At 43.7% G+C, this 23832-nt stretch overlaps 1 protein-coding gene across 1 annotated transcript; it reads right to left on the minus strand.

Annotated features, from left to right (window-relative positions):
• Nucleotides 1-1203: 1203 nt before the first annotated feature.
• LOC104572955 (SPNS lysolipid transporter 3, sphingosine-1-phosphate (putative)) lies at nt 1204-22880 on the minus strand. The gene is made up of 12 exons (XM_088530095.1): nt 22673-22880; nt 20243-20308; nt 19211-19347; nt 18604-18755; nt 18139-18205; nt 17181-17371; nt 16135-16287; nt 13349-13538; nt 9594-9659; nt 4353-4451; nt 1809-1977; nt 1204-1309 (listed from the first exon to the last, which is right to left on the minus strand). Exons 1-11 carry the CDS (start codon nt 22878-22880, stop codon nt 1810-1812), a joined length of 1497 nt encoding a protein of 498 aa, XP_088386221.1. The 3' UTR covers nt 1204-1309; nt 1809.
• Between the last annotated feature and the right edge of the window lie 952 nt (nt 22881-23832).

The raw sequence follows: 23832 nt of genomic DNA on the forward strand, positions 1-23832 counted from the left end.
GGATTTCATCCAGTCTGCCAAAAATACGCAAAAGGTTTCGATCCGAACATCCAAAATGTTAAGAGAAGCACTAAGGACCTATACAAGCTGATGTGGCCACAGCCAGTACGGGGAATTGGTTATGGACCCTTGGGCTACACGTGAACTTCCAAAAAGACAGCAATACAATGACTTTGGCTACTTTGAACAACTGGAGTGTTGCTCAGCCTTTCAGAATTCCAGATTTTGCTTTTAAGGCTATTTTAACACTCTTGTTGAGTGTCAAAAAAACGCTTATTAATTTCCACAATCGCCTAAGCTCTAGCCAAATTTGATTAGCAGGGTTTAAGTCAAATTTCAGAACAGATTAAAAAAAGAGAGAGAGAGAGAGAACAAAAACCCTGCAGCTGCCATATTATGCTATTTTTAATGACATTAGTCACACTCATTAGCAGAATATCATGCGTTATGATCCTTACGGCTTACCAGGAGATGCAGGTAAGATTCCCAATGCTTGTGCTTGCTAAATCTCCTTCAGGCTTTGGCTTTGAGGCACTGCTGGGAACCACAGCACCCCAAGCAGCAAAAACGGGCCAAAACAATCATGTCATACTTGGCACCCAGCACAATATTACAACAATAGATACCATATCCAAAGTCTTAGGCTCTTTAGAGGTAAGAACTCAACTAGATAGTTGTATTCCAGTGGCTTTGCAGCTACTGCTGCTCACTCATGTGCAGAGATACTCACCCAAAGCCTGGCAATGCACTGAAGAGTCTCAAAGGATTATAACGAATTAACATATTACATGTAGAATCAGGACAGCTCTCCAGTCTCAAACGTGACACTGCCCTTGACTGATCTCTCCCTCCCTTGGTCATTTCAGAGGACTGAAAATATTGCTTTCACTGTCCACATTTGCCAAATCCTAAAGGCAAATTTTACCCTGCTGAGGTTTCAGAGGCCTCCCATCCTACTCTTCGCTAGATATTCTGCCTTAAATGCTGCTGTCTGCTGTAGGTTCCCGGCCAGGCCTGGGACGGCTCTATGTGCCGCCTTCTGCAGCCCCCCAGCCTATTAATGCCTGGTTCGCAGATGGGGAAGCGCTGCCATATGCCAATTCAGGAGCAATTTTTGACTCACAGTCAAAAGCATCCAAAAAGTCAGTATGCAGGTTTTTCCTGCCATATGGAGGAATTGTTATTTGGCCTTTTCTCTAACTGTATCTCATTAAGCAGAAGGAAAGAAAAAGGGGAGGAGGTTCTTCATCCTTGCAGATCTTGCCCTGGAGTTCATCTTCCTTTGAAAGGCGACCTTCAGTCCTGGTACCTAGAAAACCAAGTGAGAGGAGAAGGAAACTATATGAAGCCAGGATAATAAGGGTGGTATTCCAGCCAACTCAACATATTTTGTCTTTTACATTCTGAATATGACTTCTTTCATGCAAAATGCAAAGGTATTAAGAGTTAGCAATGGTTCTGATGGGCTCAAAGATAGAGGAAGACCTGCACCTTCCACGAAGTCTTTAGTGGTGCATTGCTTGCAGTAAAGCTAGTCTATTACCTCCAAATACTGCAGCATTGCAAAGGTGTTGGTAAAAGCATTACTCCAATCTGTGTGTGTTTTGCAAAGTCCCTCTTGCTCAACACAGGAGATTTGCCTAAGCTGAGATTTTGGCTGGAGTTTTGCATTTGTTTCATATAGAAACTATTGTGACATTAGCATAATAAGAATGTCTGTGTTGTAAATTTAGAGTAATTAACTGGGCCGTTGTACATGCAGAAAATAATCAGATACAGGTTTAAAAGTTATAAAGATAAATAGAAACCTCAAAGCTGAGCTGCTTCCTTACGATCTTCCTCAATGTAGAAAGATGTCAGGAGGAAAAAACTCCCTCCAAAGACACCGACAAACACACACGTGATGAAGCTGTACTGCAGGCTCCAGAAACTCCACTGGAATGAGCTGGCATTCTTGGCCTGGATAGCATTAGAGATCTAGGGAGAGAACAGTGCTGTCATTTACCTGCAGTAAGGTCACCCTTTCAGTTCAAGCAGATCGGTCACAGGGTGGGCGTTGAAAAGAACAGAGCAGGGCACACAGGGAGGAAAAGCCTGAAACCTGCATGTGTCAGCGTGGTGCCAGTACCTCTGTACTCCTCCACTGATTAGCTTCTATGGCATCTAGGAATTCCATCTCCCTTCCTATCTCCAGTGCCTCCAGTCACAGGAGGTGGCGGTACCGCAGCCGGGGCCTTCTGCTGCTTTCAGACTCCATTCGGCTTCTGGGGTTTTTTCGGAGCAAGAAGCACTGGCTCCTTTTACCATCTCCAGATTTAACATTTGGCAATAACTATCATCATTTCTTGATGTTATTTGAAAACTTCATCGATACATCCCCAATCAGCCTCAGATAGGTAGAAACAAGGAACTGGCATCAGCTACAGGCACAAGCAACAACGCTCGTTAAAAAAGGAAAGAACCGGGGATGGATTTGAGACAGGACCAAAGTCTGTGTTAGAGCCAAAAGGCGTTTGAGGAGTCATGAAGTAACATGGTGAGAACTTGGGAAGAAGGTGGTATCAGGCAGCTGCTTTTTACTCTGGCTGTGGGATGAGATTGTGAAAGTTATAAATGATCCACATTAATTTTATTTTTGTAGATGGAAAAAAAAAATAGCTGATTCCAAGGAACTCACCCAGTAAGATTCAATACTTAAGCCATTAAATGAAAATCTCATTACAGCCTAAAACCAAAAGATGAATGTTGAATGCAGTAGTTTTTATTCCACATTTGTCTCCGATAGTCACAATATGCTGCGTGACTTGAAGTACACAAATACAAGACTCTTCACCCTTTGCTTGGTTTAGTATCATTATTTATGACAGTTTCAGGCAGATAAGAGCACGATCAACTCTAAATGGGTACCTAGGGACTAGAGCAGGTATAATGGCCGACGTGCAAACCAAATGCATTTAATTTAAAATGCTCAGTAGGGAAATCTCTAGAGCTCAAAGCGAAGAAAACAGGCTCTGAGGAAGGCTATTCACGGAATCTCCAGACAGGCTTTAAGCTAAAGGGTTAGTGGAAGGAGGTTAGTAAACAACTGCACAGCCTGCATGCAAAAGGCACAGTGTTTAGGCAAGAGCAGACACGGGCAGATTTGCTGTAGGGCTTCACAAAAGCACTGCAGACACACAGGGGTGCTCATTGCACAGGACCGCGCGCTTGGACAGACAACACGTTCATTCCTGGGCTACCTCTCTCTGTTCTTTGCAAAGTTGCAAGGTTACATGAGGATAAGCTCATTGGTATATACCATGACAATTCTTTTTTTGTCTTCACACTTTCCAATTAGCTGCTATTTAAGGCAGCTGCCTGCAAGGGACTCCAGAGTGAAGCTCTCTGCACACAGCTACTCGCAGGGCACAGCAGCACAGGCAGCAGGAAGCCCTGATTCTACCTGTGTCTCAAAGACACCAAATAACTATGGATAAGAGACAAACAGTTTCATCTTTCAAGCAGAAGGCACAAATCAATAGAATATTAAAGGAAGGGAGAACACACAGGATGTATTTCAGTTTCACCAATAGCTCCCATTTTTGTGCATTATGTCAGGGATTTTTCATGACACAAGGAGATCAGTTATCATCTTTGCCCATACTTAAAGCCTAATCAGTGCTAGGGCAGGAGTTTCACAGTATGTTCCGACAAGTAAAATTTTCTTCATCTTTCCAAATAGAGCTCATTAGTTACAGCCCCCCAGGAAGAACCTCCCCATGAGAACGGACCCTCTTGTCTGCCAGGCAGGTTAGACCGCAGGGGTTTCTGCTGCTCAGCCAGGGTGGGAAGAGGGGACTCTCCTATCTGGTTGCACCACAGCAGATGTTGGTGTCACTCTTGTTCTAGCATTTGCAAGAAAGTATTAATTAACTGCAAGATTTCATAACTAAAATTCGAACTAAGAATTTTAGTTTTCAATATATAAAATTATATTTGATTAATCTCCACAAAACTCCTCGCTAATTTAGCAGAAAGTATGTAAATGAGTACAATACCCAAAAAGTGTCATTGCAAAGCTTAATGCCTTAAAAAAAAAAAAATATGAATTTGCAAATGTTCAATCAAAATAAGTTTCCACGTGCTTCATGGAATTATTCACGTGTATATTCTACATGCCCACAATCTCACCGAACCAGCAGCTGAACTCAAGCAATTCAGGGAAAAAAAAAATGGTTTTAGAAGAATGTTGCTTTCGTATTGCCATATCCCAAAAGCACAACTTGAATAATTTCTAGCTTTGGACAAGAATTATCTACAACTCTGTTTTTTGGTCCCTAAAGAAAGCTTGGCGAAGCGGAGAATTCACTTACAATCCCAATGAGATACGGGCTGCCTGCATCTCCCAGCAAGTGGCTCACCAGGATCTGCAGGGCTATCGCTGTCGACTGCCGCCTTGGGGTCACGACGTACTGAAACGAGGAGCAAAACCCACAGAGGAGTGGACATCAGCAGAATGAACCTCATGAATGGAAACTACTAATATGACATTTGAGAGAAATGAATATATTCACTTGTTTTTACTCAAACACTGTTTGCAAGTTTAGAGATAGACTACACCGAGTGCTTTGTATAGAAAAAATAACGTTCAAGAAAGCAACACAGAACGAGGAGTGGCAGAAAAGCATGAAAAACACGACTGCCCTGCTCCCGTTTATTGGCTCGCTGCTGCACGCTCCTGGTCACGCTGTTGAAGTGCGGTCAGTAACCCCTGCAACCTTGCTGATATATTAACAAGGAGATCCAGCACGACGGCCTCCAAGCAAAACGTCCTCCTGAGCCGGTGCCAGCAGCCCCGGCCTAGCCCATGGCAGGGACATTTGGGACACCCGGTACCCAAGGTGGCTGCCCTGGTTAAACAGATGCCAGCGGAGACCTTCCAGAACACAGGAATGGAGGGGCCCAACCTTTCCGGAGCTGGTGGTGGTTTGAGGACAGCTTTGGTGACAGAAGTTTGTTGCTTCTTACTGGATAGCACCTGAGATACAGCTACAACTCCTCAAAACAGTTGCATTTTTGAGTGCCTGCACTTTAAATAACAAGTTGAAGAAGAGGCTGTGCGTGCCCAGAACTCTACAAAGCATCAGAGGGATTGTAACTATTTTTAGAAATGGAATATGGTCATTTGGGGATAATAAAGGCTTTAAGTCTGTGCTGGTAGAGGGGATAAACTGTGTCTGAAGAGGTGCAGGATGACTCTGTGTAATTGGGGTTTCTCACTCTCAATAATACATTTACAGGCAAAGCATTCACTGTCAGAATAATGAGACAGAAACAATTTTAACCCTTCCTACCTTTGTTTTGAAACCACTTGCTCATATCAAAGACTCCCTAGATCTCCCATTCCTCTGCTTCATCCCATAGAAAAATCCTAAAAAGACGTAAATCTTCAAAAAGGAAGTTACACCCACATGGATAACCTGCAACAGGAACATCTGTCTCAGACTAACTACCCTCATGCATGAGCTCACCTTGTGCATGTAAATGCTCAATGGTATTTCCCAGCACCCAGACAACCCAAATGAAATTAGAGTCACATGTAATGGGCTTACATCCCGGCCCAGCATCTGTTCCAGGGAAGCAGAGCAGATGTCTCAGCACATCTTCCTCCACAGGGGCAGATGACTATTTGCCCTTAGTGTGGCCATTGATTAGTTCAAGGACGGATTGATTTAATGCTGCAGAAAGCACAAGTCTTCACTATTCATTCTGGATACTGCAGTGTTTGCCACAGAGAGCCTACATGTTGCCCAAACAAGATGAAGTGGATAATAGGATTATTCCCTAAGACAGGGCTCTGCTGGGGGATGCTACTTCAGATAATGTTTCTCAGGGAGGTCTGCTGGTTTCCCAAGGCTTGTGTGAACTTAGGTCTTCTAGAAGTCTCCATCTCTATAAAACTTGGTTGAAATCCATGGTTTAAAAACTTAAGAGAAAGCGGACACCGATGGCAGGAAGACTTTCTTCCTTAGCAAGTGACACTAAGCATCCTATTCAGATTTAACAGAGCACTTAATCTAAAATGAGAAAACACACATATTTGTCCCAAAATAATAGCATAAAATAGCAGCATAAATTTCAGCCAACTTGGCTATTTCTCTTCTGATCCCTCCGTACTAAGTCCTTGCTGTAGTCAGGCTTTTATAAGCAATAACATGCCTTGCACCTTCCAGGGATGCCAGAAACCCGTCCATGAGCATCTATGACGTGTCCTTCTGCCTGCAGCCAATATTCCTCTCTTCAGGAAGGAACTTTCCTGGAAGCTCCTATAACTCCTTCCACTGGGTGAGTCTTTTGGTCCTGCTTACCCCATATTGCACCAGTTTCAGTAAAGAACCAAACTGACGATGCCGCTCGTAACTGGAAACAGCCACAAACAGGAAAGGTGAAGTGCTCAGCATCTTACAGCAGCATCTTTGCACCCACTAGGATGACTTGATACAAAGCAGTTTTATTAAAAGATACAACCTCCCTTTTCACTTTACACACATACAGTTAGCTTGTAGCCTTCCCACTCCTAGTCTCTCCAAAGTAGGTAATTGTAACTAAGCAGAAAATATGTATTTTTCATCAGGAATAGTTAGAGCACATAAAGAATGATAAGTTTTAAAGCAGGGCTGAGGACTTCAGAGTTACAGAAACTCTTTCATGACATGTGGTCACCTCATTGCATCCAGTTTCCTGGCAGTTTACGAACACAGTCATTGGCTAATCCGAGACCGGGAGCCCTTTCCAGCCACGGAAAGGCCCAGTCCAATGGCTCTTTCTTCGTGGCCACAGCACACTTTGGCCAGCTCAGTGTCCTGCACCACTTTCTTATTATTCCTGCATGTTTAACATGTCGTATCTGTACCCACAAGAGACACACGGAACAAGGCTGTGACAAGGAAAACGTAAGGGTATGAAGCTTCCCGTCCTTACCAGGCTCACACAAACTTTGCTCATGCTGCTATTTGAGGCTGTTCTCGACAGCAGAAACAACATGCAAGAGCTCTGTGTGCTGTGGGGTTCGCTAGGAGCGGGAGAAACCAAACTGCCACATGCAGGGACCTGGATAGAGCCACGGCCTCCTGGCTGCCCGAGGCGGCCACGCCGGACCCAGGCCGCCTCACTGATGGGGGTGACATCCTACACGCCGTCATCTCCGTGGAGATCCCGGCCCGGATTCCTTGGCACATACACAGGGTGCCCCAAACACATAATTTGCAATGCTGTTCTGCTGTCTCCAGAGGGCTGAGAGATCCTCCTGCAGACTCTGTGACAGAGCTGTCAGCTAGAGAAGCAGATGGAACAGACAGGCTGGTAAACGCTCCCGCACCTCCCAGGGCTCGTCCAGACAAAGACAGGGACATGTCAGTAGCCTTCCCGACCCTGCAGCTTCCAGTTCCAGCATCTCCTACACTCTGAGCTGCCAAAAGCCTAAAAGGCAGTCCCAGCACCTCACCGATGGTGCATATTGCACACGGGAGACTCCACGTACCCGGAGAGCTGGAGTGTTGTAGCCAAGGTGGCTCCAGCACCACTCGAGTTGTGCCTTATTGACTGACTGCCGTTGTACAGTAGCTACTTTCGTGTTTACAGCTGAATAAGGGGCACAGAGGTTGCTACATGCAATGAATCTTGATGCATTAGCCACAAAGGAGGAAAGCCCTTATCATTCAGCCAGCATCTGCCTTTGTCTTCAGCTCCACAGGTTGCAGGAGAAATAAATTCCTAGCTACAGTGTCTGGTTAGCACTGCCATGTGAGGAGAACGAAAAGTCATTTTGATGGCAGAATAAGAACATGCATTTGCAAATCCAGCCACATTATCAGAAATTCTACCAGCTTGCACAGGAAACAATGCAAAAAGACAAATTACTATGGTTATCTATGGCACCCTTTAGTCAATATAACAGCAGTAATACACTGAACCCATCTGGTTTATAGTGGGATGAAATAGAGATTCCAAAGCAAGATTGCCACTGAATGTGCACACACACACAAATTCAGGTAAATGCTATCATTTTTTCCGATAAAAAACCTAACACCTAGAATTCAACAGTTCCAGCGCAAAACACATTGATGGTAAGTGCACATTTGCTCAGGAGGAACAGAGTACTACAGAGGAAAGAGCTCTGCTCTGCAAAACCTCTCACTTTACTACTTGTTCTAAGTGATGCAGTTTTGCTTATACCTAAAAAACATATAATTTTCTAAAATGAATACAAGGGAAGGAATGTTAGTCACTCAGGAGAAAAGAACTTCCTCCTCTTGTGGATTTACATGGATCGGGGATATGGCAGTGACACCCAGAATAGATTTCCTGCATGCTGTAATGAGCGGAGGACAGCCCAGCTCCTCGTGCACTCGCAGTTTGGGTTCACAGAGGCTCGCTGGGGAGGAGCTGCCTGTGCCTTAGTCCCCCAGCCTTAAATCACCGGTGCCCAACCCAGCGATGGCACCTTCACCACCTGAGGAAGCTGCACGTTGTGGGTGACAGCCCGTTGCTAGTGACAGCAACCGCAGCAGTCTCGTGGGGACCCCGTTCCTCGCAAGCTAGGGCTTTGAGCGAGGGCTTGCAAAGGTCTCTCTACTGCCCTAACCCCTGTGACACGTTGGGCATCGCTGCACGGTGTCCTGCGGACCAGCACTCCCATTGTGCTTCTTATGTAAAATTTATTATGACAGTAGAGCTAGTGATAGCAATCTGCACATGGATTTGAACTTCCTCAGAATAATACAACCTAAAATACAAGATGCCTACAGGCCTTGGCTCTCTTCAGCTACTAGTGCTCCATCACTGAGGTGCTATCTGAGAGTTAGCCTGAGGGTGAGAAACTCAGTCGGAGATTTATACTGTGCTTTGCCCTTAACTTTGTGTCTGCTCTCAGCTGCTTTAGCGGCCTTAAACAATTTCTCTATTTTGTCTTTTTCAACTAGAAAGTGTATCAGCATTTTTGTACTACAGCACATTTCCCTAATCTCTCTCTTTCTCAGAGCATCCTGCTTGAAATTTCGGAGCTACTATGATATCTACTTCTGTGCCAAATGATCTTGCAGAAGACGACCCCCTAAAGCAGATGGGTTAGGTCTCATCTGTGCCACAGTATTTGATGCTTTATAGAAAAAGATAGGTCAACTTAAACAAGATTCAAAATGCAGAGAGGAAGTGATTCTCCCTCTGGTGCAGACCAAGTTCTAGCAGACACCCAACGCTGCAGAGCTGCACAGAAAGCCCAGACTAGCAGGAGCACTAAAGCACCAGCTAGTTACACTTGAAAGAGTTTCACCCAAGCTAGTACATCTCGTTTCTGAGTTTGCATTGAGCTTGGACTACCGCTCTGCTCCATCTGTAGTGTTACTGGCATCTCTGCACAGCACTTCGCTTTGCGTTTCCATTACCTCTCTGACATTAACAGGGTGCCAAGAGGTGTCTTCTTAGCAAGCATTCACTGATCTCTCCCTAGAAGGAGCAGGTCCTTCTAGCCACCAAGACACACATTTATGAACAATATTAAGCTGTGAAAAGCTGGAAAAAAATGGAAATAAGCAAATAGTTCCACAGGTACTTACCAGCAGTATGTCTGTCACAACAGCCCAGTTTACAGATAAAAACAGTTCTCCAAATGCAATAAAAACCTGCCAAAAAAAAAAAAAAAAAAAAAAAAAAAAAAAGAAGAAGAAAAGCAGTGACTGCACACTTTCTTTAGTGCAAAGGCAACAGCAGGCTCACTGACTATGCTTGTCTCTATAGGAGTTGCTGTATGCACCCATCTCTATATATTATTCATCTGCTCTGTCTATGCTTGCAAACACTGTCTTCACTTGCAGAGAAAAGTAACCAGAGAAGGTACAGGAGTTGCTCTGTGGCATGAATCCTTGGCAGAAGAACCAAAATGGGAATCATGATATCACCCTCCCCAAATAACCTGCAGTTACCACTGTATTTCACTTCCAGAGGGAAAAAGTCTCCTGGAGATGGGCAGCCTGGAAAGCTTGGTGGCCTGTGGGAATTCCCTAATTCACCACAGCTGGAGACCCAGCCATCAGGAAAAAGGGGCAGGATCCCAAGAGTTCCTACACCTGTGGAATTGAAAAGGATTAACCCTTCCAGCCAGGCCTGGACACAGACTGAGCAGACTGTCCAGGCTAACCCCTGCTTGAAGAAGGCACAAAAGCTGAGCAGAGAGTTCCAGGTTGCAGAGTCTCTCAGGGAGGCCACAGTCCCTTGGTGTCTTGTGAATAACCCACACACATCTCTATAGCAGTAGGTGCCAGCATGTTGTTGGTGGAGCCTTTATCACAGTCTTGTATCCAGCTGATGAAAATACAATCCTCAGAAGAGTCCCAGGGGCAAAATATCAGGTGTTTGCAGAGGGACTGTTCCTTCAACCTGCAAAATCACTGCATCTTCCTGTCACACCTACCCATCTCCTGTACTGTATGTGAGTACAGACCTTTAGCCACACATCCATTCCTTCAAATACCTATTTTTTAAAAAAATAAATTCAGCTTTTTCAGCATCTATCCTCCACTCATAATTCCTTTTCATTAAATTTTCCAGCAAATGATGGTTTCACATAGACTTTGACTGTGTCTTAGCTCCTGGATTCGTATATCCCACTGGCCACCTCTCAAAGTCTTCCCACTCATTTGACCTTGGCTGGCTTGTCCTCGCCAGAGGAGGATGCAGTCATGCTCCTCCAATTCCATGCATGTAGCAATAATAGCCCAGAGGCTCCCAAAATTGGGCCAAACACAAAATGAAACACAGAATTGTCTCAACATTAGAGATTTGGCTCTGCTAGGTTTTCTTCCCATAGGTCTCATGCAGTTTGAAATTGTAGATTTACTAGAAAAATTTAACTGAGACATTTTTGGAAGGTAGTATATCACTCTGCAGAGTGTGTCAAGGTATTTTGTTCTGATCTCCTAAGTGTACCGAGAAAAGATGGAAACATCATATTTCATTACTTTCACCTTCTCCAGAACACACAACTTTTTTCAACGGACTGAACATGTAGAGCTTTGTGGTCTCCACAGGATGCAACCAAAATCATGTCCCAACATTTTGAGAACATTTTGTTTTGTAGATAAGTTTACATTCATACCTACAGCCAGTATAAAGGCAATAGAGAATTGCACTGTAGTCCATGTGAGTGCCAAACACTATTTTTAAATAATCACATGCCTAGGTAAAAAACAAGGTGGTCAGTGGGGCTGGACCTTATTGGTCAGCCATTTCTGTCTTCTCAAGAACCACCCTACCAGGAAGGTGTGTTAGAGACGAGAGCAGCAGAATGTCTCCTCAAAGGCCACTTGCAGGACAAGTGCTGCACTATCTCCTTGTTAGCTTGAGAATTCTGGTGCTTGGAAATATTTCTTCCAGCCTTGGCCATGGCTCATGAAACGCAGCTCATGGTTCCCCTTCATTAGCCACTCAGGCAGCAAAAAGCCCCATACAGAAGCCAGTTTTTGCAAGCTGATGCTTGCATGATATATGATATATATATGATAATATGATAAAACTGATGATATATGATAAATGATATATGATATCATATGATATATGATAAAACATGATATACATGTTTTATCTCTGCAGCTGCCACCCGGCAGAGTGATAGAGACAGGTTTGCTAACATCAGTGTGCCCAAGTAAACAGTGACTGGAAAGGTGGTTTCCTGCTGCCTCCTGCACAACTATAGGATCCGCTGCAGCGGGACCACCGCAGTCCCTGCACCGCTGCGACCGGTGTCACCGCTTGTTTGCAAAGAGAGGAGAGGCAGGGCCGGGGCAAAGGGAAGGCCAGAGTGAGGCAGCTATTGGGGTAAAAATACTGGAAGAAACAGGTGCCTAGACAACAAGCAATTTATTACCATACAGACTGTTGATTTTATGCTGGAACATCTGAATCAAGCAAATACAAAAATAAATAAATAGGCTGAGGCTCTGATTAAGAGACCAGCTGCTCTGCCCTTGGGAAAGAAGCTTAAAGGTGACACTTGTCCTTACCCCAGTGCAGAATTTCCTCTTATACTGCTTGGAACCAGAGTGCTGTTTGCAAGGAGAAAAGCATTTTAAACATTTCAATTTGCTGGCTGTGATAAAAAGTGTATTTTGGAAAAGGGAAATCCAAACTTATATACTGACTCATCTAACACATCGTGCTAAACTAAACAGGTAGTGGAGATTGTGTGCTACACCCTTTAGTGATAAAAAAGGTCAGAGCAGGACTAAGAGGGAGCCTAAGATACAGAGAAAGAAAATGGCTAATTCTTTTGGCACTTAAATCCCTAGATCTCACTTCTTGAGATCCAAAAAAAAAACAAAAACCACACATCAACCAACCACTTCAGTTTCACATTTTTCTTCATGTATAATTACACACTCATAAAACCATTAGCTTTTTGCAGAAAGGCATTTTTCCATAGGAATACACACTGCCAAGGAGTCAAAAGGAAATTTTATTTAAATAAGCTCTATTCCTAGAAGCAAAAGTGCTGCAAAAATACCCTTTTGCAAAAAAGTGTTGATTACTATAATTAACTTTACTTGGATCCTATTATTTATGTTAATCATGGTAATGGTGACTATGGAGTCATAGAAAAAAAATTTTTTTGGAGTCTTTCCCTAGCTGTTACCAGATTATAGTTCAAATAAGGTTTACAGAGTCACCTCTTTCAGGGAGTTTTGGGAGCTGTTCATCATTCCAGTAGGTTTCTGTTGTTTTCTTTACTGAGGGCAGAATTTAAGTGATTTATACTTCAGGTTGCATTGCCAAAAGCTTGACTTTGAAGATCAGCTAGTGATTTGAGGCGTTGAAGGTGATGGCTAAATTATTCTTAGTGAGAACTGCACGTATTGTACAGTCCCTAGAACACCAATTTTAAGTATTCAGGGAGCAAAATGCAGTACGCATGCTAAATTAGCTACATTTAAAAGTCACGGCATTAAAAATTTACATAAGATTGAGGCTTCTTTAAACTAGATTTTTGGATAGGAAAACTCCAGCTTCATGCAGCTGACTACATGGGTTTACTGTTGTCTTCTTTGGTGTGTAGGGAGGCTGCGTAGTCCCAGTGTGTAACACTCCCTGATTGCCTGTTCCCTTTACTGTTCATGCACATGAGGAGAGGAGAGACCAAACCCTGGGCAGCGCCAGGGCCCTGTGTTCGAGGTAGCCAGCAAGCTGAGCACTATCACAAATCACTGAAGGATCCTACTGGCCTAGATGAGGAGTCTGCAAAACCACCCGCTCTTCCTCCCCCTTTCCTATCTCCCCATTAATCCAGATGTTTGCTAATGATAAATAGATTAGTACTTACGAAAGTGAGAAGGATGCTTGTCTGGGCCACAACCAGAGCTACATAGAGGCACAGGGCAGAAAGGAACATGCTGGCAGCACAGATCAGAGGATCCGCTTTATTGTTAATCTTCCTTAACCTTCTTGCAACTTCTGCTCCAGCAACAACACCCAAGATTCCTGTCCCAATAGTGATGCCTCCAAAGATCAGGCTGGTGACAAAGCAAAGGATTCAGCTGAGCAGAGGAAAACTGTGCAGTGGAAAAAGCGTGGTGTTACGTGCACCACTGTTAGCTTACACCTTCCGCTTCAGCCCCATATTTCACCCCACACAAAATGGAGGAGTCTGTAATGGATAACTTGATTTTGACGCCTCTTGATCCAACCCTCCCTGTCCTTCTAATGGGATTTAATCGCCAGCCTCAGGTGCCTCTGTGCTGCTGCTCTGCCGCTCGCAGAGCCGGCGCTGCACACCTGGCTTCACGGAGGATCCTTCTCCGTACGAGCTGCCCGGGACACGCAGGGGTTTAGAAGAGCTGCAGTCACATTGCCTAACCTAGGAACCCATCTGCTCAATCATCCCTAACACAGATGGAACAACTCTGTGTCACAATCTGCTGTCTTGGAAGAGATCCTTTCACAGAGGATCACATACACCTAAACCAGCGTGGCCCTCCAGTCAGCACAGCTGGAATGAGTCACTCCAGTGCTGGGAACCAGCTACCACCTCCCCAAGCAGCAGGAAGAAACCCCGAGCGCGGGGAGCGCTGCCAGCGTTTGCTGAACGCTGAATTTCAAGTGCCTGCAAATGCAGACGTGCTCCCCGGGAAGGGAGAGTTCGTGTGTTCAGAAAGCACATGTTCCAATTGCTTAGAAAATTTACCTTCCAAAGGGACTTCCACAGAGGCTTTTCTCCGTGTCCCTGATGAGATCCTAATGACCAAGCGAGTCCCTTTAAACAAGCCCAGTGATGCCACTGGCTGTTTAATGCATCATGAGGCAGGCAAGTACAGAAGCATAATGTCCTGAGCACAAGTGCTTTTAAATATTTCAGAGTGCAACATGGGGTAAGTTCCGTACATTTTCCTAAGCTTTATCTGCCTGCAAAGCAAATAACCAGCTAGGTTCTTTAAACTGTAGTGCATCTATCTTTTCATTTCCTCCTGGCTGATTAGGAAGAACTCAATTAGTAACTCTATAAGAAGGAGAGGAAAAAAAAAAAAAAAAAAAAAGAAGAAAAGAAAAACTGCTCTACATGATAAAAAAGTTGGTTATCATGTAGAACAGTCTTTCTTTTCTTCCTTTTTTTTTTTTTTTTTTTTTTTTTTTTTTTGGAAACAGACGGTGTGTATTTTTTTCTGCATTCTGATCCATCACTCATTATAGCTTGTTAAAGACTATATAGATTGGACAGGGAGGATACCTGTTTTACAGATTTGCCTGGCAGATGCAGATCCCCAGGTGACATTAGTTTATCTGAGCATTCAAGGAATTGTGCTTAGATGATTCGTATGCTACAAGCCCCAGCTGAACCAAAGCTACTGCTGGGAGAAAAAGGAACAGCCAACGCTGAATTAGAGCACAGTGTAATTGATAGGCAGAAGGAGAGCACAGCAGCCTGGGCCTGGGGAAGCTGCTGTGGGGCCTTCAAGGCTCAGAGAAGGCCCAGGGGTCTGTGTCCCTGCTCCGAGGGGGCTGCACAAGAACAGCCCTTCAAGCCTCCCAGCACCTGTTTATCTGCCTTGAAAGAGCTGAGCCCTGACCCAGCTGTGGTGCCACTGGAAGCTGAACTTCCAAGGAGTCCAAGTGACACAGCCCTGACCCTTGAACAAAGCCTGCAACTGCTGAACGGCCACAGAGGATAATATCCTTAAAGCATCCCTGGGCAAACACAGGAATGTGCAGCTCAGATCTCCCAGCACTGTCAATTACATGTCTCACCTAGCTGTTTATATTATGCTTTTTTCCTATCCCTCTGGAATAGCAGTCTAAAACCAGCCTTATGCTGCCTCTGGCAGTAGCTTATGCCAAGGTTATTTTTAAAGCATCCTGTAAGATGCACTACATGAGGTTAAATTATCAGGTGCTCCCTTTTACTTCCCTGAAGACCATGTCTGCTCTAGCAGCACTACTGTAGAATAATAATTTAGAAGTTGGTTTAGAAAAATAGCCCATGAACTAACAACTTAAAAATGGACGTTTTAAAAATATACCCAAGGTTCCGCTTTCCTTCCCTGACTACACTGAGCTCAAACAAATAATGTGACAGTGGTGGCATCCATGGAAGGACAATTACATTTACTATTTAGGGACCTATGGAGAACTTTTCAACATACTTTCCATTACCCAAAAATTGGCAGTTCCCCTCAGACTAGGCTTATGTCTGCACTGGAAACAGATGAAGATGTATATGTTTGCGGCCTCCCTGCAGTGCCATCTCCTGTCAAGCCAGCCACCTGAATACCCCCAACTCAGAAACTTCTTTAGAGTTGACTTAATTACTGGGAAAAGCAAGAGCACCCAGTTACCAGAAAACATATCCAACGTATAATTACTGCTTTTCCCCTGAATTATCTGGAAAGAGAATACAGTAAGCAATTAGTTCCTGGAAACACATCAGGAAGCAGGGACCAGAACCAGGATTGGGCTGGATATGCAGGCATCAGGGGTCAGTACATAGCGAGGAGGATTCCAGCCCTTGCTGATGCTGAGGGGAGCTATGAAGATTCCCAGTCACATACTCCCCTCAGTCCTTGGAAGCACTAGGCAGCGTTTCCGCGCAGGTTTCCACGGCTGCGCACACCTCACCTGTTGGATGAATTGCACGACTCTTGGAGACACGGGGATACGAGGCCCTGGACAACCTGAGCCCTGTAGAGAAACAGCGGCACCCACAGGCCCAGCGCTCCGGTCACGAAGGCCATGGCAGTCAGACCCAGGGTGGACCACACAAAACTCCAGCTGAAAGGCACAAGAAAAATGTCAGGGCAGTTTGAAAGAAGAGGGAAATCTGAAGAAAAGGGGAAATTCTACCGATTTCCAGGATTTTGATATCCAGAATTTCAAGCGGTAACAAAACAATCTTTTCAGAGATTTTGTAAGCAAAAGTTTTAATTTGGATGAGGCTATATCTTCCTGGGCAGTAAAGTGGTACTTAAGGGAGCAACCTATCAATTTCATGTTACACCCTGTTCCTGAGCTTTAGCAGATCTCATTGTCCGCTTTTGCTAAGGCAATTTCTGTAAGATTTTTGCTAAAGAAACTACAGTAATAGAGGGTGGACAAATAGGAGCTTGGATGAAAATCCAATCTACCAGTTAGAAAGCTCTGAATCCTTCAGAGGAGATGACGGCAAAGCAAGGTGAAGTCCCAAAAAAGCAAGACAGGCTTTGTCCATTAAAGCATTTGTCTTGGATCCCTGGGAAGCGGCTTGCGAGCGTGGAGCAGGGTCTGGCACAGGTGCACAGCGGCACCTGCTGTTCCCAAACCCCATCCAGCTCCTCCTCCTGCCTCCGCAAGGGCTTCCACTGCAGAGAAACCTGCTGCAAACTGGATCTGACTTTGTCCTGCAAATCAGCTCATGCTGAATTTAATTTCTGGGAGCTTACGAGCAAGAGGTCATTGCCATCTACAGGTTAGCTGGTTACAATACATGTAATTACTTTATGAACCATACTGGGGTCTCTTCCATAGCATTCTTGTAAAGGAGTGGAAGAAGGATTTTGTTAACGATGTTTCAATCGTCTTGTGTGCAGCATGTGATAGAGGAGTGCACTGGGGTTTGATGGCCATCATTCTCCTAGTGAAATGGCCATTTCTGATGAAGGGAACTTTTGTAGCTAAAAACCACATACTTTTTGCAAAGCGATAGCACATCTTTGCACCAAGTTGTCTTGCCAGTTCCCTGTACTCCTGGTTTTTCAGCTGCTACTCGGATTGTGCCGGAGATGCTAAGTGCTCTGTGTGCTTCTGTCCTCCTCTGGGTTCTGCGAGGGACAACCAGGATCAGAAGAACAAGGGCTAGAGCTCCCAAGCAAGGAGTTACCTGTAGAGATAGGGCTAGTTAGATCAGAGATATCTTTCTTGTATTGAAAACTTTATAACTATTCAAATTTAGTGTTAGAATTACATATGGGAGACACTGCATATATGCTCAGAAATAGATATGACTTGCTGTCTGTAGGTCATATTTAAGGAGGAAGAGTGACTTTTGAAGACTTATGGAGACTTCTGAGGAAAGATTAGATTCCTCTCCAATCATTAGACACATGAAGACTACCTCTGATTTTGAGGAAACACGTGAGAAAAGAAAACTACACTGGCACAATCAGTGCATTAATCATCAATGCAAGGATCACTGATGCAGGAATAAAAGGTTATTATTCCAGCAGACATCCTTCCTGACTCATCCTGTTTTTTCGGGTTCATTTTATAGATAAGTTAGGAAGATGTCACAGAGCCTTTTCAAAGGATTAGGTGTTCAGTATGGGCAGACATCATGATGACGTGATGAATCCCTCAAATAACAGAAGTTGTTCCCAACTTTATTTCAGAGAACAAATAAAGAGAGTCTGATCCCCGCTCTCTGTTTCCTGGAGAACAACACTGGAGCCACCAGGAAGAGGATAATTTACTTTCAGTTGCCTCTATTTGAGGAAGTCTGGGTCTACTAGCAACCATTACAAGTGTAGGTTCATGTAGGATCAGACAAGTTCTTCCACCACTCACCAATTTTAACCCAGTGAAGAAGAATAATCCAAACTCCAGCCAAGATTATGGTTTTACAGTGTTCCATGAGTGAACGTAACTTACCCTGAATGCCCAGTGCCAGTCTCCTGTGGCATCTGCCATGCTGGATGCCAGGACATAGCCCAGACCACTAAAAACGAGAGAAAGGGATAATCATAAGCACTAATGAATTTTAGTTGTCCAAAATGACACATCTCACCACTATGCAGAGCACAGAGAAAAGCAAACAAAGACCGACTTCCACACACAAATTTCTTTTAGTACTGCTTCAATATTTTATTTAAAATCTACCAGTTTTCTGAGTTTTGGTTCTCCATTCTCCTTGAAAGTATAAACCTAATCAGCTCTACATAATCATGCTAATGAAGTAACACATCCTCATGCAAGAGCTTGAGATGAGATATATTAAAAAAGCTACTTAATTGAGGCTTAAAGTGTGTCAAAATGCTGGCCATGTCAGAGAGAATTAAAAACAAACAAAAAACCCCCCACACACCCAACAATATACCACTAAGCAAGGAAACCCACCTTCCAACTGGAATGAAGATGTAGAAGACAGATAGCATTGTGGTCCTTCTTCCTTCCTCAAATAGGTCTGCAATGATGGTAGGTGCTATCGTGGAATAACTAGCTGTGCCAATGCCAACTAGTCCTCGTGAAAGAAAGAATATCCAGGAATACTGTGGAAAAAGGTAATTCCAAAAAGCATATGAAAAAAAAACTTACCTAGAGGTGCATTTTTTGAGTCAAATGTACCAGAGGAGATAAGAATTCAGCTGGCTTTTGTATATGTCTAAATTACCTCCTCTCACATCTGCCTCCCCAGCCACTGGCCTTGGGACCTCCTGCACTGTAGTGCTAACCTGGAGAGAGTTAGAGGATATGGACAACAGGCCGTAGGTTAAGTCCTCTACACCTCAGTGACCCCATCAGCAAGAACATGGGACAGAACTAAGATCCCAGCAACTGCAACAGTAACGTCCAGTCACTCCACTGCCTCCTCTAGGCCTCACCATCCCATAAGGCTTTCCAGCTCTCTGGTAGCTTTTCCAGAAATGATCACAGGACGGCTCCATCAATTCCAACAAACCTTAAGCAGATTATTTTGGTAGAAATCCCTAAAAAGGCAACATACCGATTCATTGATGAATGAACTGCCTAATGTTACCCCAGACCAGAAGAAAATACCAGCCGCAAGGATGATTTTCCTATTTCGACGGTCGCCGAGGTATCCAAAGAAGGGGGCAGCCAGCATGTAACACAAGATGAAGACTGCAAATCAAAGAAGAAGCAAAGACAATATTATCATAGAATCATAGAATGCTTAGAGTTGGAAGGGACCTCTAGAGATCATCTAGTCCAACCCCCCTGCATACGCAGGGACACCTAGAGCACGTGGCACAGGACTGCGTCCAAGCGGGTTTTGAAGATCTCCAGAGAAGGAGACTCTACAACCTCTCTGGGCAGCCTGTTCCAGTGCTCTGGCACCCTCACTGTTAAGAAATTTTTCCTTAAGTTCCTATGGAATTTTTGATGTTTCAGTTTCCGGCCATTTCCTCTAGTCCTATCAGTGGCCACCACTGAAAAGAGACCATCCCCGTCCTCTGCACTCCCTCCCTTGAGGTATTTATATACATTGATTAGATCCCCTCTCAGCCTTCTCTTCTCCAGGCTGAACAGGCCCAGCTCCCTCAGCCTCTCCTCATAGGGCAGATGTTCCAGGCCCCTGATCATCCTCGTAGCCCTGCGCTGGACACTCTCCAGCAACTCCACATCCCTCTTGTACTGTGGAGCCCAGAACTGGACACATATTGGTCAAGTTATTCTCACTGTGCTCCGCACCCCTCAGACAAAGCAGTTATTTTTTAGGGTGGAGGTAAAACATGGGTGAATTATCCCAGTCCGGTATTCCTTAGTTGAAAAATTCCTTTATCTTTTATGAATCACACGATGTGGGATTTTTAAAGGACTGTGCTTCACTGTTCCTGGAGACTAGGGCTTTTAGTTTCAAATATTAGTCAGCCTTCCCACAAGAGGAAGTGAGCAACACCACACACACCAGAAGGAGCTAACAGAAATAAGTTACCTGAGGGTATTAGGAACAGACTACATCAATGCAAGCAAAGTAAGTCATAAAGAGAGTCATGGAATAAAGAGAACTTTTTACCTGTTTGCAGGAGACCTGCACCCCCATCACCAAGCCTGAAGTATTTTTGGATGTCTAACAGGATGCCTGCAATAGAGTCACACACTGAATGACAGCGAAGTCCCCCGCTCCCTCCCTGTGATTCTGTTCATTTGTCAGCTCAGAGATTTACTCCAAGAAGAGGAGTTGCAAGAACTGCTGTACATTTAGCCTGGTGGTTTACATGCAAACCTACCACGAGACCCATGCAGAATAAAAGTTGCTTATCACTATAGATATGATTCATGGTCTTCTACTGTGTAGAAGTTATGAGAATCAGTTTACCTAGTACTTCAGTCACAGCTGTTCTGTTTCTCTGGCACCATCAGTACATCAGCATATGAACAGTTAACAGAGGAGACTTTATAGTTGTTTCTCAGTGAGGCTCTGACATATTCTACATTCAGGGTTTTTCTAATTGGTATCACAAGTTTAAGTCAGTCAGTGATTTCGTGCAGAGTGACAAATAACTTCTGAAGATCTGTCTTTGGCAAGATGCTGAATAATTAAAACAGAGCAAACTAGACTCTTCTATCTAATATTTCCTAGTAGCTGATAGCAACACACAGAAATATGGTGCAACAGGAACTTCACTTTGGACTAACACAGTATTTAGTACAAACCACAGCTAATAAAAGACTTGATAGGAACTGCAGCTTCAGCGCAAAGTCCATTTCACACGCACACCAAGTTACCTCTTCTACATAACTGAAATAACTGAGCTAGCTTCAGACAAAAGCATTAAAGTGGCAAATATGCAGCTCAATTCTAGCACAGGAGGAAAAAAAAAAAAACTATATTGCTATTGTATAAACTGGGGGGGAAGATTTCCCCATGGCCCACGTGGTCAGAGCGTTAACTGAAAAGTGGCTCAGTCCTATATTGTAATTCAAGTCTGGTATGCAAAAGACCTGGATACCAGCCCAAATCTGCTTTAGGATTTCTGTATGTCCCTGCAAGTATCTCACAGAGAAGCAGCTGAGCCCGTTATCTCATAAACTACCTTTATTTCATAAACCTTCCTGAAAACGTTCAGCTCCAAGCATGGACAGGAGCCAAAGAATAGCTGGAAGCTGGGAACGAACCAAACGCCGGCTGGTGCCCAACACCTCTGTGCACAGGTGCTCCCACCAGCCTGGTCCTGCCCCAGGTTTCCTCCTCTCCCAGGAAGGAGATTGGACAACAGGATTCATACGTTGATTTTTTTTTTTTTTTTTTTTTTTAAAACGGTTGCTCTATTGCAACGTTGCCCAGCGTGCACCCCCGCTCGCTTCCTTCCCTCTTACACATGCAGTTAAGGAATGTTCAGAAAAGAAAGGTTTGAACTCCTAATCCCACAAACCTCTCAGGTTTGAAGGATACAAACTGAATGACTTACATTTCTAGGTGGTCTAGGATGAATCATTTGTGTAGGAACACTAGTTATTAATCCTACATATAACAATCCATCTCTGGGGCTTTTTTCAAGGTTTTAAAGGATTTATGATTTCCAAGCCACTCAGAAGTAAGATATAGCAAGCTTACAGCAGGGTTTTTTTTTTTTTTTTTTTTTTTTTTCTCCTAATGTCCAAATCAGCCCCCAGGAAGCATAGTAGGTTCTTTAGGAGTGAAGCTAAGCAGAAAAATTTTTGTAAATCTCCATTTGCACAGAGGGAGGGAAACGAATTTCTCACTACTTTACTGGAAGCGCTACCTTGTTGTCCATGTTGTCTTAGGTCAAAAATAAAAGAACAAGAAACAAAGAGAAAAAAAAGAAAATATTTTGAAAGAATGTTATATTTCATTAGTTAAGTAGGTGGTAGGTGTTGCTGAGGGACCCGAGCCTCTATTCTCTTTACACAATCAAGTTCTACTCCTCATTATCAAAATCTCACTGTTTCTATCAAATCAGAAAAAAGTCCAATCTTCTCTAAGCAAACTTGCACAAAGATAATATTGTTGTAATTTTAATGGAGAAGAATCACATCACTATTCTGCAGATAAAGGATGGCTACAACTAATCTATTAGGTCCAGGGAAGGCATGGTAAGCTGCTGTGCAAAACAAAGAGAAGCTTCTTAGCCAAATCTCTGCAGACACAAAAATAGACTTGCTGCCCTGTAGGCTCAAGTCTATTTACAAGAGGTTTAGTTTTAAAAATATAAATCTTACACATTTCACAGGCATGATTTTTATAAGCACTCCATTAACTGTTAATAACTTTACATTATCTGTTGGCCTTTTAAGATTTATAACTGGAAATTTCATGACCAACAGGCCTAAGCAGATTAGTGAGAAAATTAAACAGGCGTAGAGCATATCACTATAGTATAGAGCATTTCATCATAGTATAGAGCATTCATAGCCAAGGAGTAAGCAGAGCTATTGAGAACTTCAATTTCTTTTTCCCTAGAAAGAGAAAATAAATCCTCACCTGGTACAATGAACCAATCCATGAAGTTTATTAAATTTGCATAGCATAGCACACCAGCTACCATGTAATCTCTCTTTGCTGGACTGTGTCTTGGCACTGACTCGCGGGGGACGTGTCTTGAACGTGCTGCGGTAGCTCCATAATTCCGCTCATCCAGAGGCAGCGGCAACTGCAAGGTTGTATTTTCATGTGTTTCGGGGTTCGGCATGTTTCCCGGTGCAGAAAGTCACCGTATAACACCAAGTGTTTTCTCGGGGCACTAAGCTGTGAGCTGATTTTGCATTCAGGCTATGAGGAACTTGGGTCTCTGTAGTCATTTCCGGCAGTGAAGTCCAACCACTAACACTTGAAATTAAGTGATCCTTGGAGTAGGAAGAACCTCACAAAAAAAGAACTTTGGGCCTGTGTTTTGGCTAAAGCATTTCTATGCTTTATCCTGAACAAAAGCAAAAGTAAATTTAAATACATGCAAAATGATCCACCGCATCTCAAACAGAAGGGTGGAATTTTGTCATGAACTTGGACAAACTGCATATGCAGAGTTAATAATCATCTTTTCCGAGGGCTCAGTAAGTTTCTAAAGCTCAAAGCAACCTTTCTAAAGGGAGAGGAAAAGAAAAAGAAGCTGGTTTACTACATGAGACAGTTGTCTTGGACTGGAGCTCTCGTTTACCACAGGCTTCCTGTGCCATCCTTGATAAGCTCAATAAGCAACTTGATTTCCCGTCGCCTCAGATCTTTAGAAAAAGAGCAGACCAACTTTGCCCTTGCCACCTGATCGGTCACTTGTGCTGCCTGCCATCTGCATATCACGGGTCACCTCTGCCCCCACAATAGAATTTTTCAAAATAAATAAATAAATAAATAAATATTTTTTTTAAAAAAAAAAGAGTTTTCAGCTCAAATCAGCAATTTAAGTCCAAACTTATATTCTGGACTAAATTCAGATTAGTACGGGGAAGAGGTGCTTTGCACCAACCAACCACAAAAACCCCAAAATGTTACGACAAGGAAGGAAGATAGAGATGGAAATTGAAAACCACGTGCACTCCTGCTGGAACTGCACATATTCCACAGCTCTTAACGGCATAAGAAGATTTATTTCTCTTTCTCTCCGCAAAGGGGCGCAAAGCGAACACAAAAAGGGGAGTTCGGGTTCT

This window comes from Tinamus guttatus, unplaced genomic scaffold, assembly GCF_059628265.1.
Source record: "Tinamus guttatus ecotype Peru unplaced genomic scaffold, ASM5962826v1 Tinamus_guttatus_pri_ptg000356l, whole genome shotgun sequence".
Taxonomy (NCBI): domain Eukaryota; kingdom Metazoa; phylum Chordata; class Aves; order Tinamiformes; family Tinamidae; genus Tinamus; species Tinamus guttatus.

Bases quoted from the DNA above. Each gene is read 5' to 3' on its own strand.
- LOC104572955 (XM_088530095.1), bottom strand. From the start codon at position 22,880: ATGCCGAACCCCGAAACACATGAAAATACAACCTTGCAGTTGCCGCTG. The intron at 9,660-13,348 runs GTAAGTACTAAT...TTTTTTTGGCAG, and splicing joins CAAGCATCCTTCTCACTTTC to GTTTTTATTGCATTTGGAGA. The intron at 4,452-9,593 runs GTAAGTACCTGT...TCCTCGTTTCAG, and splicing joins TTGTGACAGACATACTGCTG to TACGTCGTGACCCCAAGGCG.